We start from the raw sequence: 13,614 nt of genomic DNA on the forward strand, positions 1-13,614 counted from the left end.
GAGGAGAGCATCACAATGTCTAATGTAAAAATGAAATAGGAATTTAAAAGAAAATATTTCAGCCCTTTTTAGAAAAATCATAAAGAAGCAAATAACAACCCCACAAATGCACGTTTTTCCCCACTGTAAGTTACATACAGGGTCCTGTGGGCTTCTCTGAACTTAGTGAATTCCATCATTCCAGAATAAATTACATTACTTTGAACCACAGTTTCAGCGTAAAAACAACTGCAACTTGCACCCCATGGTGCTTTTTCATAATAAAAAGTTTAATAAATATCTAGTAAACTGCAATTATTTTTGTCCTGTCTTTTAAAATTGTCATTACATGACCTATACGTCTGCATTTTGCAGAAATGTTCACCACTCTGGATAGTAGGTTGGATCAGTAGATTAGCTTTCCCTTTTCTTACACACGTAGCCTAGATACTTTAACTTGCGCTAGCATTAGTGTTGCACTTGTGAAGCGTCAAGGAAAAAAAGTAATGTGCAACCCTTGTGGAATCTTCAATTTCACAGGTATTGGTTCCTACAGGCCCAGCTCTGTTTCCTGTTCCTGCAACACGTAGTGTATAGGAGACTGATCCTGAGAGGTACGGTGCACCCTGTACACGCAGGAAGCACTCAGCACCTGGCAGGCTCAGGCACTAGGTCTATTAGCAATGAGACGATTCAAGTGTTCTAAACTTTAGGCAAGAAAGGATATTTGCAAATACGTTTGAGCAGCTTCCGCTTTAACTCCGCAACATTTCATTATTTTAGAATTCATCCACCCTATGCTCACTGCTTCATCTGCATTGGCTCCATCAGCTCCTTGGTTCTATTGCACAGGATCTACCAGTGGAGGCAGTACTGACGGCTGTAGCTCGCCCACTGTAAAATGCTGCAACACGCAGGACATTGGTATGCTACAGTTCAGTAGCACAAGCTGGCTGCAAATAGTTTTGCCTTCTAGTTTTTATTTTCTCAAGGAGGCAGTTGCTTCTGAGACAGATCTCTGCTCCCTCTTCCCTGTGTGAAAGGAAACTGGATCGTAGTTTTGAAGAGCTGCATTAGGCTCCATTTGTGATAAGCTTTGGACTTGGGCATGAATTATGATTATTTTAAGGGGCCTTATTTAAAAAAAAAACACATTGCAATTCTTCTGTAATTCTTTAAAACACCCTGGTAGCTAACTCTTTTCCAGTTTCTCTGACACATTGTACACATTACAAAACTGCAGGGATGTGAGCTGCTTTCACCTTCTTGTGACATCGGGAACTTTAATGAAACAAACTCCAAATAGCTTTTAAAACAGCTATGAATGTACAATATCTTTAGACCATTCCAGTATTCCAAGGTCTCCGTTTGCTAGCCCAGCACATGTCCTGTTTTGAGAAGGATTTTAAATTGCTCCTTCTCCTTTTTGGAGGCTCTATTCTGTTTGGACACTTTGAAAAAGAAAGAGAGAGAAAGCAAACCCTTCAGACAGGCGTCGTTCTCCTGTTAACCATATTGATGTGGAGTCCTTCTTTAAATTCCTTCTGAAGAAAGTTGTGGACCTGCAGAAAGCTGGCTTCTTGGTCTGCATTGTAACTGGCTGCAGTTGTAACCTTCAAGGGCTCTCTGGACAGAGTGTACATGGAAATTTCATTCATAGGGATGGAACTGGAAATCTTCATGCCAACTGGAGAAACGTCCCTAGACGGAGAAGGCTCTGTAGATCGAGAACTTGATCTGGATCTCCTCCTCCTGTACCTATAGCTTGGCATCCTGGCATAAGGGGACGAGGAAGAAGTCTTAAGGAATTCCCTCTTGGTTTTAAATCTCAACTCTTTGTTTTTCTCAATGTAAATGTTCACTGCCAGTACTCCTATGGTTTCAGCCACAATAAAAGACAAAGCTCCAAAGTAAAACGACCAGCCGTAGTTGTAATGGTTCTTTTTGTCCTCATCTCTCTTGTCACTTGGGTCACCTGCATTGCTGGATATGTAGACAATGATCCCTATGATATTACTTAGTCCTGGAAAAAGAAACAAAAAATTAGTCTTCATGGGTGGGCAGGCAGAAACTCAAACAAAATTGCCTTCTAGATCAGAAAACTTAAAATTGCTACAAGGCAAGATTTCATTTATTTATAGTAAAACAGTATATTAACAGTCATAAACTTAAAAACAAATCAAAAAGTTTGTCTGTGGGTAGGCATAAAAATATCTACTGGAAACTAGAGACATGATCTCACTGAATAGTTTATAATAACTCTTAGAAAGCCTGAGCAAACCCTCATTGAAGTCAGTGAAAATATTTTGATTGACTTCAGTGAAATTTGGTTCAGGGATACATAGGACTTTTCATACATGGATCTCAAAGTGCTTCACAAAGGAAGAAAAGTATAATTTTGCAGATGGGAAAAATGAGACACTGAGACTTACCCAACATAACAGAGCAAGGCAGAATCAGAACCCAGATCTCTAGATTCTCATGTCAATGGCCCATCCATCGGGTCACACAGTCTCACAAGTTGCTTGCATAGTCCCACTAACTTTGGTGGAACAGGACTGGTCCATAGTTCTTTGTTAATGGTGACAAAGCTGTGACAAGTCAGAACTGGCTAATGTGGTTTAGTGGCCTTATAATATTCAGAAGTGGTAATAAAGATACATTGTGAGCCCAGGCCTATAGCTGTTCACCTTGATCAAAATAAATTATCCTCCACCTTGATGGATTTTCATCTAAATGCTGCATACTTAATCTGAAGCTTTAAGGAAAGATATTAACAATGTGACTGACTCTATGATGTCTCTAGTGTGGAAAATGTGCTAGGATGTCACAGGCGACGTTTTCTGACACTATACTTGGGGCAAAGAAAAACCTTGGTGGTGAGAGGTGCCTGATTCAGATTCCACATGGCCACCTAATGTCTTTAACAAAGTGTAAAACACTTGTATTACTGGCCTTAGTTGAAGGGCAGTGAAATCTCACTTCCAGGAAAAACTCATTAGGTTAAGTGCCTTGCCAGGATTTCCTTGCTAAAATGCTTCAGGAACTTAGTTTCTCTCATTCGATTTGCCTAAGATTAAGTTGTTGATGCCCTTGAACTCCTGGGAAAAAGAACAGAAAGGGATTCCCCCCCGGTCCCCCACCTGTTAGTCATCTGATGGGAAATGGCAAATCTCTGATGCTGTGCGTACAGTCTGGGAGCTAAATCCTGCTTTCAGTAGAAGTTTGGCGTGCGTAAGGCAAGCAGGATTTGGCCGTCAGGGCCGCCGAGCGGGGGGGGGGGGGGGGAAGTTGGTACAAATTACCAGGTGGTCTGGTGGTCCGGAAGGGGGCCCAGGGCCCAGATTCCCTGGCTTTGTTGGCCCTGTTTAGCCGCTCCCCCCAAACTTTTTTCACCAGGGCCCGAACCCGCTCTCGGCGCCCTGCCTGTGTGCTATAAAATGCCAGACACAATTACAGTAGAATCATGTGATTTCACATTTTAAAAGTGCAGAAGGAGCTTAAAACGTGTGAAGGAAATCCATGAAACACAGACCAAATGGGCTGACATGCAGCATGCCATCTGCTCCGTTTATACCAAATCACAGGGGCAATGGCAAACCAGAACACAGGCACCTTGCTGGAGACGATGAGGTTCAATGTGCTCCTTTATGTGGATCAGAAACTGCTGGAAGTTACGTAAGTATCCAGGGAGCTCTCGTAAGCCCCTGGCAGTCTGAGAGGAAGCTCACGCATGCCCACGCTGTGTTCATTCAGCCACTGTGCTCTTAGAAATCCACTAGCTTGTTCATAAAATGCACCACCAAGGTATTTATCCCTGCATGCTATTTCTGCAACTTGTGTGCCGCAAGATATGTTTCACTTCTCAAATCTCTCCCACTGTCATTTGTTGAGATGGGCTGAGACTCCATAATTCGGGTCCAGCTGCAGATTTCAGGCAGCCTGACGGTGATGGGTGTAAGCATTCAATGCAGTTTTAGTCTGGCTCATTTGCCAAGCCTTGAGCTTAGCCTCGCCAACATATTAGTTTGGCCTCTAACATAGGGACCATTTGCAAAACTTAGTTTTGGATTTCAAACATGGCTAGCAGGGGATGGTTTCATTGGAACCTTCTGTGGTCATTTGGATTTAACTCTGATTTCTCCCATACACAACAGCCCTATTTCTGGATCTGTTGCATGGCATGATACTAACCTATCTCATAGAGCTGGAAGGGACCCTGAAAGGTCATTGAGTCCAGCCCCCTGCCTTCACTAGCAAGACCAAGTACTGATTTTGCCCCAGATCCCTAAGTGGCCCCTGCAAGGATTAACCTCACAACCCTGGGGTTAGCAGGCCAATGCTCAAACCACTGAGCTATCCCTCCCCCTAACATTCTGCTGTCATTTGATATGGCATCCCATGCAAAAAGATGGGTTACCCAGCTTCCTGTTGGGACTGGATATGTGTTATATCACTGATACATGTATTTTAAAGTGCCCGTTACTAGAGTAAGCTGCTATGTTCTTCTTTACGCTGCTGTGCACAGAGCTGGAAGAGGACATGTCACTTGGTAGCAAGATAGAATATGGAAAGCCCATCTGCTGAGCTGGAAACTCTCATTTTAAAAACCATTTCACATTCAAGAGCCAAAGAGAAGCTTAATTAAAATCCATGGGAAAATCCTCATCAAGCCACAAACCATGGAGGCTCTCATGGGAGATATCTCTGTCCCTTAGCTGACCAGCTCTCCATCCCCGCCTTCCCTGCTTGGCGTCAATCTCTAAACACAACAAATTATAAATACTACTAGCTGGCTTTTAATTCTGACTTGTCATCCAGAATCCTTATGTGTGAAAAGCAATGAGTCTTGAGAAGTCAGTTCCAGTCTCCGATTATAGGCTTGGTGCAGTTTGAAGCGGTTTTAAGAAATAGTATTTGACCTCCTTCTGTCCTGCTGTGACCATCTTCCTCTGCAACAAACCGTGTTTATGTATCCGAAACACTGTAGGGCCATTTGGACAAATATCCTTAAAATGAGCTGTGTGGAGGGTTTCACATCTGGCTGGGACTTCAAAAGAGCCCAAGGGAATTAGATGCTGTCTAGTTAAGGTACTTACATGGTCCCCTTTACTGTTGTATCAGAGCACCTTCAATGTATTTAGCCTCACAACACCTCAATGAGATAGGGAAATAATATTATCTCAATTTTACAAATAGGAAACTGAGGCACAACTCTGGTATTTAGGGTCCTAATTTTCACTGGAATCAATGGCAGTTAGGAGCCTACATACCTTTTTGGGTCTGGGCCAACGTGACGTGCCCAAGGTTTTCATAGATTCCAAGGCCAGAAGGGACCACTGTGGTTGTTTAGTCTGACCTTCTATATAACCCAAGCCAGAGCACTTCCCCAAAATAATTCCTTGAGCAGATCTTTTAAGAAAAAGATCCAGTCTTGATTTACAAACTGTCAGTGATGGGAGACTCCACCATGACCCTGGGTAAATTGTTACACTGGTCACACAGGAAGCCCGCTGTAAAGCAAGTATTTGAAAGTCAGGTCTCCAAAGTCCCAGGCTAGCATCATGAATGCTGGACCATCTTTCCTCCACTTTCCAATTCAGTGGGTTTTGGGCACTTGGTGCTATTCTTTTAGAAATCCCAGCCTTTGCTTCTCAGCACATCACAGCTCATACTGCAAGCAGCTGTACAGCTGGAGTTGTTTATCTGCTGAGCCTCGTCTATGTGTTTGCATTTCCAATTTAGAAAGGAGACGCTACTAAATAAATACATTTCAGGCAAGAACGTACCTGCTGCAACAAACAGAATCCCAGCACTGAGGATAATGTTGTTTTTGCTGTTGTAAATCCTTCCTGCTCCGACACAGAGTCCTCCCAGCAATAGCAATATTGTGCTCAGGATGGGGAATACACTGGAGGCACGGACAATACCTGAGGGATATATAAGAGGAAAAACATGACAGAGACAGTAATTAGCCCAGATCCCTTTTCAGGTGCTAGCATAGAGATCACAAGGCACATTTCCTCAGGGTGACCCTCAGCCTCTGCTGGCCTGGCACCATCACGGTGTTTGCATGTGGAGGCAGGTTTTTAGACCCAAGGTCATGAGCCGATGGCTGATGTGATGGAGACAAAGTGATTGTGACTGCATACACTTTTCATTGGCTGCTCCTAAATGTTTTGAGATTTCTGCTGCAGGTTTGGAGCTATTACCATAATCTGTCTTTTGATGCTGCTGCATGTGGAACATTTTTGACAACGCAACAACAATGCCAAGGAGGTTAGAGAGACTAACCCCCATCATCTTGCAGGCAAAGGCACTGAAAAATGCCTGTGCTGACTATTAACTATATAATGCCATGCGGGCAGCTTTATGAGATGTAGCTGTGGTTTGGTACATGTGTGACACCCGCAAATTCAGGTAATTAAGCTCTTTGTCTTCATGGCACAGTCTTGCTAGTATCTCTCTGTCAGCTGTAGAATATTAATGGACTCAAAGTCCCTGGCTTTTAGAAGGGAAGATATTGAGACTAGTGGATCATGAATATTTGCATTTCATTGGGATCATTTGTCACGCTTTTTATTTATTTATATGTTAGGCACGGTCAGGCCATCCACCAACAATGGTATCTAAACCACCATGGGAGAATTTAAATACCGCCAGTGCAGGCCAGGCATCCAAACCAGGGCACCCCTAGGTTAGAGAGCAACAGAAGGGAATGAGGAGGGGAAAACAAATGCAGTAAATGAAGTGAGCTTAAACCAAGAAACAGGAGGAAGAAGTGGGCTGAATACACAAACGAAAGAAGGAGGAGGAAGAAATATGGTCGAACGCACTAGAAATAGTGATACAGAACAGAAAAGAAAGGAGGGGCCTATGGGTGCAGGGGGTGGGGTGTGGGAATACACTGACTAAACTGTTCCGGAAAGCAAGAACTGTAACAAAAACATAGAGGGATAAGGTATCAGAGGGGCAGCCGTGTTAGTCTGGATCTGTAAAAGCAGCAAAGAGTCCTGTGGCATCTTATAGACTAACAGACATTTTGGAGCATGAGCTTTCGTGGGTGGATGCATCCAACGAAGTGGGTATTCACCCACGAAAGCTCATGCTCCAATACGTCTGTTAGTCTATAAGGTGCCACAGGACTCTTTGCTGCTTTTATAGAGAGATAAAAGTGTGCGTGGGGGGGGGTGAGGTTTTGTAACAAGGGCCACGGAGAGGTCAATGTGCTAAATGGAGGATAAATCATCACGGGGGGGGGGGCACAAAGGCATAAGGACAGTAAGGGGTGAGGTTGGTGGTGGCTAGTACAGAGTAGGGACCAGTAGTGGCTCCAGGCACCAGCGCTCCAAGCGCGTGCCTGGGGCGGCAAGCCGCGGGGGGCCCCCTGCCGGTCCCTGCGAGGGCAGCAGTCAGGCAGCCTTCGGCGAAGCACATGCGGGAGGTCCCCGGTCCCGTGGATTCGGCGGCAATTCAGCGGCGGGTACGCCGAATCCATGGGTCCGGGGACCTCCCGCAGGCAAGCTGCCGAAGGCTGGCTGCCTGCCGTGCTTGGGTTGGCAAAAAAGCTAGAGCCGCCCCTGGGGGGGACCCAGACAATGCTAAAGGACTTGGTTAGTGGTGAGTAATGGAAATCTAATACACTAACTGCAATGTGTCGCACTAATGATGCGTTGTCTCTCGGGTGAAATTTCAAGGCCTATCTCCTTGTTGGGCAGGCATGGTGAGCCAGGCCCCCCTTTTCCCGAGGAGAAATGGCCAGATGTCGTAGCTGAGGTTTCTCATTTTAGTTTCGGTGGCCGTGATTTGCCCACGTTAGCCAAGTACCTTCTAACCTGGCTGTTTACCAGAGCTCTCTTAGGCTTCAATCCTGTACCAATGGTAATGAATGACAAAAACTCTCATGCACCACAACAGAAGCAGGCATGGGCTCCACCATCATGATGTATATTTGCATTGCAGTAGCACCTACGAGGCCTACTCGTGGACCAGGACCCTACCGTGCTAGGTGCTGTACAAGCATGGAACAAAAAGACCCTCTCTTCCCAAAGAACTTGCAATTGTTTTGAACTGTAGTTGTGAGAAAAGTTTGTGTCCTGCCATACTTGATATCTTTGCTACATAGGGCCTGTTTATGCTGGAGACATTTTCTAAGCAGTTATAAAAGTGGTTCAGATAAAATAATGTAAAAGTATCTGGAGCTGCTGTTTGGATCCAGTTTTAGGATCTAGGATCCTGAACTAGTTTTAGGATGAATATGCAAAGAAAATATATTTCTATTATTTGCTCATTTCTTGCTGGGATACATGATCTTCTATGCCTGTGCCTGCTGCTGCCTTCTATTTTGCTTCTCACACAATCACTTCACTGGGTTTACCGTCATCTTATGAGTCTCAAAGCAGCACATGAAGCTCACACAAGCTCTGGTGCTAGAAATGGTGTGAATAACTGATTTTTTTTTTATTTGCCAGCGATTCCAAAACATGGAAGGTATTTGTTTCAGGTTGTTGGAAACATTTTGTTTTGATGTGGAGCTTCTTTAAAAGGTTTTTAATTAATTAAAAATAAAATTTAAAGCAAATTTTGAAATGAAAAGTTGTTTCAAATAAAAAAAATGGAAGTTTTAAATTTGTTCAGGGTTTTTTTTTTTTTTTTTTGGTACCAAAACAATTTGGTGAATTTGCAAAATGTTTCACTTGACCCGACTCTGCATTTTTCATGAAAAGTTTCACCTGAAAAATTTCACTCACCTCTCCTGTTGCTATCTTAGATAGCGGCTCTCCTGTCTCGTGGTGCCTCTCAAGTAACACAGTGGATTCTACAGCTTCCCTGACAGAGGCAGTGCTATTTAGTTTGTACTGACATATCTATATTGGTCAGGGATGTGACGAAAACCTCACACCCTGGAACCAATGGGGGTTAACAACCCCCCCACTGTAGATGCAGCTATACCACCACAAGAGTGCTATGCTATTCCAAGCCAATGTTGTTCAGGGGGGTGGTGTTCCGACGTTGGCAGGACTCCTCTTTCGGTCGGCGCATGCTGTGTCTACACTGGGGGCTAGGCCAGGATAGGCCGTGCAGCGTAGACAGTGCGTTCTGTTAATCTGCATGTCCTGTTAATGAGGCCATTCCCCAGCGCATCCTGAACGTTGGGATTCCACTCTATTGTCCCCATTTATTTGTGGCGTATAACGTAACATACAATATAAGGACCAACGGCCAAGATTTTCAAAAGCAAATAGTGATTGGGCACTCAAACACTTAGTCATTCATGAATATCTTTGTCAAAGGCAGAAAATTCATAGTAATTAAGAGTCACACTCATTCCCCTCCCCCATTCATGCTGTTCATTCTGATTTCACTTAAACTAAAAGGACTTCCTTCAAATGTTCCGCTATTACTAGAGAATACTTGCTACAGAAGCCAAATTCACAGCATGGGCTATGCTACTCCTAATAATTAGCACCACAGATAGTGGTGCTTTGTTAGTTAATTAACACACAGAGAGTCAAAACATGGCATTTTCTTCCCACACAATAGTGCAGAGTTTTCCTTCTACAAACATGTATTTTTGGTCCTGCAATTTAAAGGCAGCTCATGTGTACTATGCAGAGTTTACATATGTCTCCCCATACTGGTAATAAAATGACAACACATCCAAAAATATTAAGGGAATCCAGTTTTTGCTTTCTCCTCTATTTTTTCTTGTTTACTGTCCTGTCTCTTTGCAGTACTATCTATTATGACACCTCTGGTGGTAAAGAAACTGCAGCACAGTTCTGCACTTCTTCACACAGGGCTCAGAAAGCTCTACCTTTCTGTTCTGGCTTTTACTGTCCCCTGGAAGGGTGTAGCTACATGAACAGTGTGGGTTACATTTTCAAAAATGGAAGCTGCAGACCACCGTGCAACAGCGCATCCCTGGCTGCACTGGCAATTCCTGACTGCTACATGCATGCATTGCAGAAGTGCATGCAGTTACCCACAGGCTCCGATCCTGCAAGCGGCTCTGTGCCAATGCAGAGCCCCATTGCTTTCAGAGGGGCTCACTGGGGCCCCAACTTCACACAGCAATTAAGCAAATGCTTACATTCCACTGATGGGAATAGGAGTTAAGCCTATGCTTAAGTGCGGTGCTCAACAGGGATGGTTTGTTGAATCGGGGCCTTTGAGCAGAGGGGTTCTATCTGTGGAGCCCTTTGCAGGTTCAAACTCTAAGAGCCGTATTTACAAAGGTATTTAAGTGCCTAAATATGCAGCTCGGTGCCTAGTGTGAGTTACAAAAGCACCTATGCCGGCTGGGTGCCTAACTCATTTTTAGCTGTGTAGTCGCTGGGAGGGTCCCAGGAGATTAGAAAGATAAGGTGAGTGAGGTAATATCTTTTATTGGATCAGCATCTGTTGGTGAGAGAGATGACCGTTTGAGCGCCATAGCGCTCTCCTTCCCATCTGGGAAATGTACTCCAAGTGTCACAGCTAAATACAAGGTGGAACAGCTTGTTTAGCATAACTAATTAACACATGTTTCAAGGGACCGTTCAGTGTAAAGTGGCCCCTTAACACCTTTCCAGTCATGGCGAGAAAGAAGCTGGCGGGGGTGTGTGATTTAAATGGGTTATAGATTTTTGTAATAAATCCAGTGTTTCTGTTACGTATGAAGAAGAGCTCTGTCTGACCTCGAAAGCTCGTCTCTCTTGCCAACAGAAGTTGGTCCAATAAAATATATTACCTCACCCACCTAGTCTCTCTAATATCCTGGGTCCACCATGGCTACAGCAACTTTGCATATAACTTACCATTATACACTGGCTACGGCAGGCGCGCCAGCGCTGCGCTAAAGTGCGCCAGTCAGTCAGTCCAGCAGCGGGGAGAAAAGAAAGCTGCTCCCTGTCTCTCCCTCTCTCTCTCTGGGGGGGGGAACAGCGGCGGGCAGCGGTGTTCCCAGGCGCTGGGGCTTTGACTACACTGGCGCTTTGTAGCGCTGCAATTTGCAGCGCTGCAGAGGGTGTGTTTTCACACCCTGCTGCAGCGCTGCAAATTTGTAAGTGTAGCCAAGCCCTCAGATGTATATTTTCCTGATTTCCACAAGCATCTGCAGTAGCTGCAGGTGGAAGAGCAGATGCACTTTTGCAGAACCCAGATCTTCTTTTTTTTTTTTTTTAAATAATGCCACTTTTCTTTCACCTACTTGACTTTTATTATCTTAACACAGTTTGGCTGGGATAACTCGTGAGTGGGAGAGCCACAAATCATATGAATGAGTGATGCTGTCATTCCATACAAGAGCCAACAAAATCTCTCTACTCTGCTCTGTGAGTACATGCTTTGTTTATGGCACATGTTTTAAGGAAAAGCTCATTTTGACAATGTTTAAAGTGTTACAGTTGATTTCACCGGTAGTATTGTCAATAGGGTGACCAGACAGCAAGTGTGAAAAATTGGGACGGGGGATGGGGGGTAATAGAAGCCTATATAAGAAAAAGACCCAAAAATCGGGACTGTCCCTATAAAATCGTGAAATCTGGTCACCCTAGTTGTCAAATCCTTTCACCTGTAAAGCCAGGTTGCCTTAGTTATCAGGAGACAAAGTAGCTACAGCAATCCAATTTAACAGGTACCTGTGCGTGACAGTAAAGTCAGTACTTATATATTTATAAAACACACTGAAAACTTCTTAAATTATTTTTTTTACATTATTGTGATATTTCAGGTCAGATACTTTACAGACTGCCATGGCTTGAAGGCTTTATATAATTGAAAAGCAAGGAATCCCTATTTTCCATTATTTCCAGTGGTATTTGGTATTTGTTTCTAGAACTGATGCTTTGCAAGATAGTGGACTCTAAAACCATCACTGATCCATGATTGCACACATCGTAGCAAATCTCAGATCTCTGACAAGTATAATTCCTTTTCTCTACTTTTGCCTTATCCTAGCTACCACATGTGGGTGGAGGAATTAAAACATTTTTATGGCAGGATTCCTTTTATTAACCCCCCCTGCCATGATGTCAACAGGAGAACTGCTTGTCAGGATTTAATCTTAGCAGTTACATTTACCAGTTAGATTAGTGGATGGAGTGCAGGTGTGAAGATCAAAGGCGCAAAATAAATTCAGCTTACCTAGGGTTTACTTAGGGTATGTCTTCACTGCCAATGTTCACTGCGGCAGCACTTTAATGGGGCGGTCTAGTCGTGGCAGCGCTGGGAGAGAGCTCTCCCAGCGCTGTAAAAAAACCCCACCCCCATGAGGGGAGTAGCTCCCAGCATTGGGAGCGTGGCTCCCAGCGCTGGTGCGCTGTCGACACTGCCACTTTACAACGCTGAAACTTGCGTCACTCAGGGGGGTGCTATTTCACACTCCTGAGCGAGAAAGTTTCTGCACCATAAAGTGGCAGTGTAGACAAGGCCTTTGTCATGCAGTCCATGGACTGAGTGCTACGAATACACTGGGGAAAACTCTCCTTTCAGTTACACCAATGCAACTCCACTGGGTTGGTGTGTCCTCTATGGAATCAGCTGTTACATTGTGCTAGCTCCAGAATACTCCTGTCAACTGAACACAGCACAGCATGGTAAGAAGTTATCTGTTGTTTAAGTCTCTGTGCAGGCCTGTGGAGGAAATTTTTTAAAACCTATACCTAGTGGGGTGACTTTTCCCACAAAAGATTGAGTACAAGTCTTCTGGGCACATGTGAGCAGTGATGGCATCTGTTATTTGTTTATTTAGTGGGACGTCTCAATGGTAAATAGGAAAATTGAAGTGTATATAAATCTCTTGATGCCACACAGTTTTTTAAACTCTCTCTCTCTCTGATTGATTTCTGTGGGCTTTAAATCAGTCAGTCTGTTGACTTCAGTGAGCTTTGGATTAATGTCCCATAGTACTAACAATGTGAAACCTTTTCATTTGTCTTTTGTCTGTTTACAATATGCTGGTATCAGTGAAGCAGGCTGTACAAAGCCACCCTCTGAATCCTGAAAAATCTTGCGAACCTTCTGAGATTAATGCAATCATTCCGCTGAGGCTTTTTGATGCCCTTCACCTGAACAATTCAGCATCGGCAAAACACATAAACTGGGCTTCCCTTCCTGCCGCGCTGTCTTAACTGCAAATTGATGAGGACTTAAAACATGAGCCCAACTTTTTTTTAATGCCAAGAAATTGAGAAAAATATGTGGTGAATTATATTGAAATTCCAGATAAGGGTTGGGTATATGGCAAAGATGCCACAGATAGTCTGATTCTTATTCTAAATCATGAAAAAATATCCACTTCTGTTTGTCTACCTACACACCCATATAGCCCTTATTACTGTAATGTCTTTGCAAGTGCCAGATCTCACAACCAAATGGCTAAAACTTTCCAAAGGTCTGAGTTGCAAATAACTTTACACAAATATAAGACCGGGGGACATTTTTCAAAAGTGCATAAATGACTTAAGCCCCTAACTCCCATTTTCAAAAGGGACTTGGACCCAGAGCATCAAAGGTATTGAAATATCAATGGGCATTAGTTGTCTAAATACCTTTTAAAAGTCTGGGCTTTAGGCAGGGGAGTGGTTCCTACCAAGTAACTCCCCATGGATTACTGTGGGCTCAGTGATGTCCAGATACTGAACTCCACATGCT

General features: G+C 43.9%; 1 protein-coding gene across 1 annotated transcript in view; it reads right to left on the minus strand.

Annotated features, from left to right (window-relative positions):
• Positions 1-1,412: 1,412 nt before the first annotated feature.
• The window catches only part of CACNG4 (calcium voltage-gated channel auxiliary subunit gamma 4), a 53,091-nt gene continuing 40,889 nt past the window's right edge, over positions 1,413-13,614 (minus strand). The window contains exons 3-4 of the mRNA XM_039501859.1: positions 5,769-5,909; positions 1,413-2,002 (exon numbers count right to left, since the gene is read on the minus strand). Of these exons, the coding sequence (XP_039357793.1) occupies positions 1,464-2,002; positions 5,769-5,909 (680 nt within the window). The 3' untranslated portion in view covers positions 1,413-1,463. The remainder of the gene's footprint in view (positions 2,003-5,768; positions 5,910-13,614) is intronic.

This window comes from Mauremys reevesii, linkage group 15 (genome assembly GCF_016161935.1).
Source record: "Mauremys reevesii isolate NIE-2019 linkage group 15, ASM1616193v1, whole genome shotgun sequence".
Classification (NCBI taxonomy): domain Eukaryota; kingdom Metazoa; phylum Chordata; order Testudines; family Geoemydidae; genus Mauremys; species Mauremys reevesii.